Source organism: Lontra canadensis, unplaced genomic scaffold, assembly GCF_010015895.1.
Source record: "Lontra canadensis isolate GAN:19392208 unplaced genomic scaffold, GSC_riverotter_1.0 scaffold151, whole genome shotgun sequence".
Classification (NCBI taxonomy): domain Eukaryota; kingdom Metazoa; phylum Chordata; class Mammalia; order Carnivora; family Mustelidae; genus Lontra; species Lontra canadensis.
The window spans coordinates 2680020-2688685 of NW_022631145.1; the positions used below are offsets into that span (position 1 = coordinate 2680020).

Here is an 8666-nt window from a genome sequence, read left to right on the forward strand (position 1 = left end):
AAAATTGTATGTATAGAAATGAAAAGAAGTTAACAAATATGTGGAGAAGTCTTTAAAAGGCATGGAGAAAGAAAATTATATGTGACCTAAACTGTTTTTATTCTTACCTACCAAAAATTTTGATATATTAATAGTGTCTTAGCAAGGTTTCAAGTAATATCTTGAGCTGTTCTTACTTTATCCGTCCTGACAGAATCTGGACAGTTTGAGGCCTATATTTGAATAAATGTCCACAGCCAGCTAAAAATGTTCATTACTGAAGGAGAACTCAGCAGTTGGAAAAAAAAAAAAAAACAAAAAAAAACAAAAAAAAAAACGATCACCAGACATTTTCATGGAAGTTCCAGGGTATTGATGGACTTCCGATTGGTATATTTGAATTTAAATGGAAAACACTTTCTTTTGTCTTCTGAGAAAGCCTTATTTTCCAAGAGTTTAACACTCGTTAATGAAGTGCTAACCAGACATTAGTGCGGGTAACAGTGCGGTTCCCAGTGCAGTTCTTCATCGGAATCACTTGAGGCTTTTTGTTTTAAAGTCTAGATTATAAGGCTCCTCTTAATTCAGGGGTTGCAGTGGGCCTGGAAATATGTATTCTTCTGATATGAGAATCACTACCCCGGCCTTCTTTTGAGGCCCATTGGCATGAAAGATGCTTCTCCATCCCTTCACTTTCAGTCTGGGTGTATCTTTAGGTTCAAAATGGGTCTCTTGTAGACAACATATGGATGGGTCCTGAATATGTATTCTTCATAAAGTCCCCAAGTGATTTTTATTACCAGGGGGAATGGAACCCACTGCTTTTTAAGAATGCACAAGTTCTTCTGTCCATTGCTTTCCCTCACCTAGCACTGTGAGACTGGAATGAACCCACCACTTCCCCAGTGCCGAGTCATGTTTTCCCATTCCCGGGTTTTCATTTCCCATCGCATTCCCTCCCATCATACACAGATCCACTTTTCCCCTGTATCATCTGTGTGACTCTCTGCAGCATGACTATGTTCCCTGGACATGGAAATGGACTCAGAATTTCATACAGATCTCCTCTGATTTAAACAGAGCTCTTTTAAGTTCAGCTACATTTAGTTCTTAATTTACATTATAATATCTTTTTTACCTTTTGTTGATTGTTTGATATTGTTCTGGAATTTGACTACTTAGTGGTTTTTGTCATTAAAGAAGGATGGTCTTGATTGCTCTGAGTGGGGAGTCCATTTTGTTCTCCAGATAGCAGAACTGGGTCATCTTCAGTCACTGAAAGCCAAGGAAGCCTTAGGTCTACCAATTTGGACTTGGAAACACAGTTGATATAATTCAGAACCTAAGGCCCCGATCTCTCTAGATCACAGATACTTGATCTAGACCTTTATAGCTTGCAGTCCCAAATAGCCCATCAAATCCAAATCGTTAAGTATATAAGGCATGTAGTTCACTTGGTCAGTGTTTCGTGGACTAAAGTTTGGAGGAAAATGACATTCTATATTATGTGTTCTCCGTCAATTACTGACATAGCCTCTTCATCTCCCCTTATTCTTGCTCTCTGAATATCCTATGCAATTTTTAAGCTATTTTCTCCGTAGGGTTCTTTTCTAAAAGAAAATCATTGTCAACAGCTTAAGCAAAGCCCTGCAGTAATCAAAACAGTATATAGTCACTGGATAGAGAAAAGTAGGGAGGAATAATTTAAAGAGCAGTATTCTTTTCTTGGGGCTGAATTTCTTTACCCGTCTGCAAACTGAAAAGAACTAACTAGGTGGTAGGATTCTGCCAGTGTTCACCAGGTGGTTTGTGTCTGCCAAGCTGAGATTTTTTTTTCCAGAGTCCTTCAAAATTGCCTAATAACAAATAAAAAAAATAGTTTGACAACAGTAGATGTCCCTGAGTAGTGGAGATCATGTTATTGTTGTTGTTTTCCCTGTGCTTTTCCTATTTTCCTACGTCTCTACAATGATCATTTTAAAGATTAAACACGAATATTTTTGAATAGGCTTTTATGATAAAATGTACAAACCAGTTAGAAGAAACCTAAGAATGATTCTCTAAAACAAGACTGGCACTTTGGAAATCTGATAGCCCACTTAAATATTAAGATGCTTTTATTTTGTCCTGGGTTTCTTGTTCTACAATGTAAGAATGGTATGTGGTAGCACATAATTATAAAGCTTGAAGTAGTCTTTCAAAATCAATGGCTACTCGAAGGATGTGTTTTCAACTGGAAAGATTTTTTGTGAAGTCACAAAGCCCTGCTCCAATTCCCTGATGAAGAAGTTTATATTTTAAAACCATATACCTACCCAAATATCATAAAAGGAAATATTAAAATCCCATTGAAGACGCATTGCTAAAATATATGGAGGCATGGGTTTCAGAAACGGTTGTATTTCATATCTGTATTAATTAGCTAGTACATGACCAAAACAATATATTAATGGCATTCATGAGACTTGTTCCACTGGGAGATGAAGGCACTAATGAATACTAAAATTACCCAGGAGAAGCCATGAATACAGCTCTAAATCTGTTACTCATATGCTGTTTTTTAAATGCCAGTTATCTTGAGCCACTACCTCGTGTCTTTCTTACTGGAAAATGCTTTGAAATACAGCATTTCAGAAAGCAACTTGATCAAATCAACACACTTCTAAATTACCTGTGTATATTAAGTCCAAATCACAAGATAAAGGCTGAGTTTGCTTTCCTGTCTTGCCCAGGAAATGGCTTTAGTTTTAAAATTTATTTGAATTGTAAAGAGAAAAGTGGATGTGTGTTTTCAGCAGTAGCAATCTAGACTTCTACAGGCATCTCTGGGTCATTGCTCTGAGCTGCTATCTCCATTCCCTGCCTTTGTTTTTCCCAGGTACCTCTATGTATGTCCTCTACAGGAACACGGCTTGCTCCGGTTTCTGAACGAATCATTACCAGAGTGGTAGAAAGAATATCAATAACCTCATTCCCAATATCCAGAGGGGCCCAGAATTAAGTCTTTTGAAAGATGCAGAATCCTGTACCACTTGGATGAATTTTTGGCTTCCACATTACCACATTCCTATTCCACTCACACTGTGTAAAACCATTTCATAAGAGGATTTTCACCTCTGCTTTCCAGACATTCCCCTTCACCGCTGAGGCTGAACATGTGCCCTGTACTTAGACATTTTTTGATGAGGTTCTTTACAATTGACTGGCTCTAGCCTATTTCCCTCCATGAAGGTTTGGGGGCTGAGAAAATACGCATCCGCTCTCCTTTTAGTAACCCTAATACAGTATCATTCCCTGGGAAATTCAAGGGTGACCTATATTTGCCACAACCCTTAGACCATCTCCAGAGATCAGGCATCTCAAGCAAGTTGTGAATGTGGTCGAGTCCTGTTAATTCTGAGTTGAAATTTTGGAAAAATACCTAAAGAGCTAATGTTTTGTGTCACTTACTAAAAGCGATGTCCTTGCACTTTAGATGTCCTCTTTATAGGCACTAAAGCAGATACTTTGTTTTGAAAATGTCCCTGGACTGTGCTCTTGCCCCATCCAAGGACCACTGTACTTTTGCCGAAAACATTCAGGAAAATAAGCCGAGGGTCCACTAAGAACATCGTAGACAGAATCTCCAAAATGTTCGGTGTTGAAATCTTGAGATTCAGTGTGGAAAAAAAAATGGCAGGAGGACATGCTTTCCATGGTCAAATATGTTAGGAAAACTCATTATGTTATATTATCCCCCTTGGAGTCTCTCAGTACTTACTGGTATACTGACAGTTCTGGGAAGTCCTGTGGTGAAAACAAAACCAGAAACTAAGACCTATTCAACTATGTTTAAGCCAGCTTACTCTAAAATATATATATTTTTAAATAATACCCAATATTACCTCATAGGCCCTATTTTTGGAATGCTGTTGCAGACACCATTGCAGCACGGATTTGATTTGGGGGGTCTATTTGATTCCCTGTAACAAAGTTCTTGGAAGACCTGCAGGTGCAGTCTGCTGTTCCATCCTTTGCTGCTGTCATTCCCTTCCCAGGAGGTCCCTTGTAGGCCCTCATACCTGCTTTTATCTGAGCACAATGATTTTGCAGAGTACCTCCCATATGAACTGAGAATAATATAACTCCAGAGGAGAGGGACCTCAGAATCCTGCCCCACCCCTGCTGTGAGATCTGGGAGGTTCAGGAGGAATATCAAGCCAAGGCCCTTTACTTCCCCCTCAAGCAGGTTTGCCAGCATCCTGTATATACAAGCAAACAAACAAAGCAGGTCCTGTAGGTCTTTGTCTTGTGCTATTTTCTCCTCAGGAGACTCAAGGAGGTGAGGTCCCTGGTCAGAAGGAGGTGATCTCAGCTTGGCAGATGGAGGAATTCTATACTCTGCTAGGAGTCAAGGTAAGGAATCAGTGAGGGGTGAGCAAACCACCCCAGGAAAGAGGGGTCCTGGTGTCAACTCTGGGAGGACCCACACAAGGATTGGCATATGAGATGTCCCCTGATTGCTCATAAGGGTCTCAGAGAGGTGAAGGCCTTGATGTGAAGGGAGATGCCTCAAGCAAGCAGAGTGAGTGTGTAAGGAGGTGCGAGGAGGCTTTCCCTGGGGCCCCTGGGTGGCTCAGTCCTTTAAGCTTAGGACTCTTGATTTCAGCTCCGGTCATGATCTCAGGGTAATGAGATCCAGCCCTGCATGGGGCTTTGCCCTGGGAACGGAGCCTGTTTAAGATGTTCTCTCTCCCTCTCCCCATTCCCACCCCGTCCCCTCCCTCTGAAAAAAACAAAACAAACAAACAAAGCCCCAAAACCAAAATGCCTCCCAGAACCCTGCTCCTGCTTTCAGGCTCATGCAGCCCAGGAAGGAGTAGCCCCGAGGGATCAGCAGGACCAGAAATTCCCCTCTAAGAACTCAGGAGGTCCTGGGGCCAGTGAGACTGGGCCAGTAGAGGGAGGAGCCACAAGCACTGGGGGTCCCACAGAGCCCCCCACTCACTCATAGCCCTGAGATCCCACCCCTCGTACCCCCCCCCGCCCCCGGATGCAGATCATCCGACTTCCGTTGTGGGCGGGACTTCGACCACTGGGCACGGCTTTCCTTTGTTCGTTGGCGTCTGGTTTCCCGGGACTGGTGTAAAGTTAAGGTGAGGACCCTGAGAGGGAACTGGACAGACTATTACCCCCACATAATGAAGTTGGCCCCCCAGTTGGTCCCGGCCGACTGGCAGGCCAAATTTGGCCTAGAAAGTCTCACGGAGAAGGCCTTGGTCTGTGGGAGTAGGCCCAATTTTCGGGGTGGAGAGCTAGATCCTAACTGGATTCATGATGAGGTCCCCGAGTGCTTTGAGCAGGCCTTTACCCAATAGAGGGGGCCACACTGGCAAGCCCCCCCTGTACTCTGCTCTAGGAGGCTCCAGGAAGGGTAGACACATGTTGAGAGAGCTGCTTTCCCCTCTAGCAACTAAGGGAATTGGGGGCTCAACCTGACAACTCCCAAACTCAGCAAAGGAGGCCCCAGGCAGAGCTGGCAGCCTGAGGTGCCCCCTCATTTTATCTGGAGGTGATCTTGAAGGGGAGGGCCTTGGTCTAATGGAGCAAGCTCCTTTCAGCAAAATAGACCCATTCCCGAACAGGAGTCAAGGTTCTGTTACCCAGGAAGGATGGAGGACTCCTCCAAGAAAGATGAGGGGGTACGTAAAGCCATGTTTTCACACCTGGGAAATTTGGGCATGGTGACATGATGCCTTATACCTACTTCTTCCCAGAACATCTCAGGGAGGTGAGGAACCAGGTCAAAGTGGCAGTCTCAGGCCAGCAGAGGGAGGATTTGAGATTATGCCACATGTCATAGTGAAAACCTTGAGAACTGTGGACATGTCCCATGCCCTATCAGTGGGGCCCCAAAGAATCCTGCCTGTTACCAGCCCTGGGAGACCTCAAGGATAGATGTCAGGCAGAAGTGTTAATCAGTTCTCACTCCACAATAGCAGGACAGTGAGGGTCTTTTGTCTGAGGGGAGCAGTTCTAGGTCAGCAGAGGAAGAAATCTGAGTCAGATTTAGAGCTTGAGTTGGGATCCTGTCAGGGGCCACCTACCATAGGACACAAACCTGCCTGCAGTAGCTTTTACTCTTGAGGGACCATGTTTGGTCAAATAAGGTTGTCTTCACTTTTTCCTCTTGGGACTCAAGGAGGTTCGCTCTTACCAGGACATAGGCATCCATTTGAGAAAAAGTGGAGCTTCTCTACTAGGAGCCAGATTGAGGAACCCGAGTGAGGAATCAAGGGGTCATCCAGTTCTGAATAAAGAGGACATCAAAACATCCATATTAACCCTTTGATTTCAGCCCAAGAAATCACAGGGAAGGGCTGTCAGGTTGAGCATGCCCTTCACTTCTTTATATCAGGTCTCAAGGCTGTGACAGTCTTAGTCTGAAGGTGCAGCCATCAGTCAGCAAAGCGAAGTGGTGCCAAGCCCTTCAAGTAGCCAAGACGAGGACCTTAAAGGAGGCTGAGGAGCCAAATGAACTTAGGACAGAGAGGACCTTACTGAGGTCCAGCACTGGGTATTCTCTAGCAGGGAGGTAGACTGAGGCACCCCTTCAGTTCCTTCTCCTGGGTCCCAGGGAGTTTGAGGTATCATCTTCAAAGTAGCAGAAGGGAGGGTTCCCCTAGCTTTGCCAAGAATTGACAGGATAAACTGAGAGGACCCAGAATGCCAGAACACAAGGGACCTTACTGCAAACACCTGCTCTCAGCTGAGTAAACCCAAGGCAGGGCTAGCAGGATGCCAATAAGACATACTCTAAGCGTTCCATGGCTCCTCTCTGGGATTCTTAGGGGACAGCTGACCAAAAGAACAGGAGCCTTTGTGGGGTCCTAGAGCAGTACTCTGAATGACCCTGCAGAGGTGGCCTTTGATAAAGCCAAAGTGAAATCTACCTGTCAAAGGTGATAAAACCATCTTACTCTCCCTCCTGCAGGGGCTCAAATCACCTGTTCACTGACTCACACCCTTACTTGCTATCTCTGATCACAGCCATTATGCCTCGTGGTCAGAAGAGTAAGCTCCGTGCTCGTGAGAAACGCCGCCGTAACAGAGGTGAGACCCAAGGTCTTATGAGTGCCCAGGCCACCACAGGAGAGGAGGAAAAGACCACTCCTCCTTCCTCTCCTGTTTCTGGGGATTCTCCTTCAGGCTCCCCTGTTCCTGGCACTTCCCAGGAGCCTCAGGAAGGCTTGGCCACCACCAGTGCTGCTGCACATGTTTCACGCCCAAGATCTAATGTAGGTGCCAAACGCCAGGTTAAGGAAAGGAAAAATTCCTTCCAGGCCTCAACTTCCATTGAGAGTGTTCGCAAAGATCCTCTAACCAAGAAGGTGGGGATGCTGGTGCAGTTCCTGCTGTATAAGTATAAATTGAAGGAGCCCATTAAAAAGTCAGACATGCTGAAGATCATCCACAAAAGGTACAGGGAGCACTTCCCTGAGATCCTCAGGAAAGCCTCTGAGCGCATTGAGCTGGTCTTTGGCCTGGAATTAAAGGAAGTCAAGGCTGGCGGTCACTCCTATATCCTGGTCAGCAGCCTAGACCTCACCACCGATGGCAGTGTGAGCAGTGCCTGGGGCTTTCCTAAGAATGGGCTTCTCATGCCTCTCCTGGGTGTGATCTTCTTGAATGGCAACCGCACCTCTGAGGAGGAAATCTGGGAATTCCTGAATATTTTGGGCATCCATGATGGAAGGAGGCACTTCATCTTCGGGGAGCCCAGGAAGCTCATCACCCAAGATCTGGTGCAGGAAAAGTACCTGGAGTACCGCCAGGTGGCCAACAGTGATCCTCCATGCTACGAGTTCCTGTGGGGCCCGAGAGCCCACGCGGAGACCAGCAAGATGAGAGTCCTGGAGTTTTTGGCGAAGATCCATGATACCGTCCCCAGCGCCTTCCCCCCGCATTACCAAGAGGCTCTGCGAGATGAGGAAGAGCGAGCCCGAGCCAGAGCCACAGCTGGGGCTGCCTCTACTACCCGGGCTGGTGCACGTTCCCAGACTAAGTCCGGCCTCTCCTCTCCTCCCTAGAGAGGGCTGAGGCAGATTCTTTGCTTTGTAATTGGAAAGGCCTGTTAACTAGTGTTCCTGATATGCAAAAATAACTATCATTTTTTTTTTACATTTTTCAAGCAGTGTTCCTTTCAACGGAAAGTTTACTTAGATTCAGAATATAAGTTTATGAATAACATGGATCACACATTTATTGCTGTTTATCAGGCTTAGGAGTAAGAGTTTTTGTTTTGTTTTGTTCCAATTTGAAATACAAATTGGAAATCCTTAAATCACTTTTGTGATCCAGAACAAGCTAATATAGCTTTAGGATAGGAATATCCTTGGAAATGTAAAAGAGTTCCACACTAAAACAGTTGCGACCAGAAGGTACATAGGTAGATAGATAGATAGATAGAGTGATTGAGTAAAAATTGGTTAATTCTTGGTTTGTCTTACTTTTTGCTAATTTAAAAGATGCATACCTCAATTTGTTTATGTTTGTTAAGAATGTTTGAGAATATAAGTCATAATGAATCAGACCTCTTTATTCGTGTCTCTTATTTTACACAGACATTGAGCATCTGTTCTTGGGAAGTCTTCGTGCTTGTACTGGGGATGTTTAGTCAAAGAAGACCCAGCCGCTGCCCATGCAAT

The 8666-nt window shown here is 44.7% G+C and overlaps 1 protein-coding gene across 2 annotated transcripts; it reads left to right on the forward strand.

Annotated features, from left to right (window-relative positions):
- The first annotated feature begins 4286 nt into the window (after window positions 1–4286).
- LOC116859221 (melanoma-associated antigen B2-like) lies at window positions 4287–8131 on the forward strand. Of its 2 annotated transcripts, none has more exons than XM_032844341.1 (2): window positions 4287–4374; window positions 7009–8131. In XM_032844341.1, the coding sequence occupies exon 2, from the start codon at window positions 7014–7016 to the stop codon at window positions 8046–8048; it is 1035 nt and encodes a 344-aa protein (XP_032700232.1). In that variant the 5' UTR covers window positions 4287–4374; window positions 7009–7013; the 3' UTR covers window positions 8049–8131. The 2 variants fall into 2 exon arrangements, with proteins under 2 accessions (XP_032700232.1, XP_032700233.1); XM_032844342.1 differs by lacking the exon at window positions 4287–4374 and adding an exon at window positions 5080–5114.
- The last annotated feature ends 535 nt before the right edge of the window (window positions 8132–8666 follow it).

Excerpts from the sequence above, each read along its gene's own strand:
- LOC116859221 (XM_032844341.1), top strand. The coding sequence starts at position 7,014 with ATGCCTCGTGGTCAGAAGAGTAAGCTCCGTGCTCGTGAGAAACGCCGC.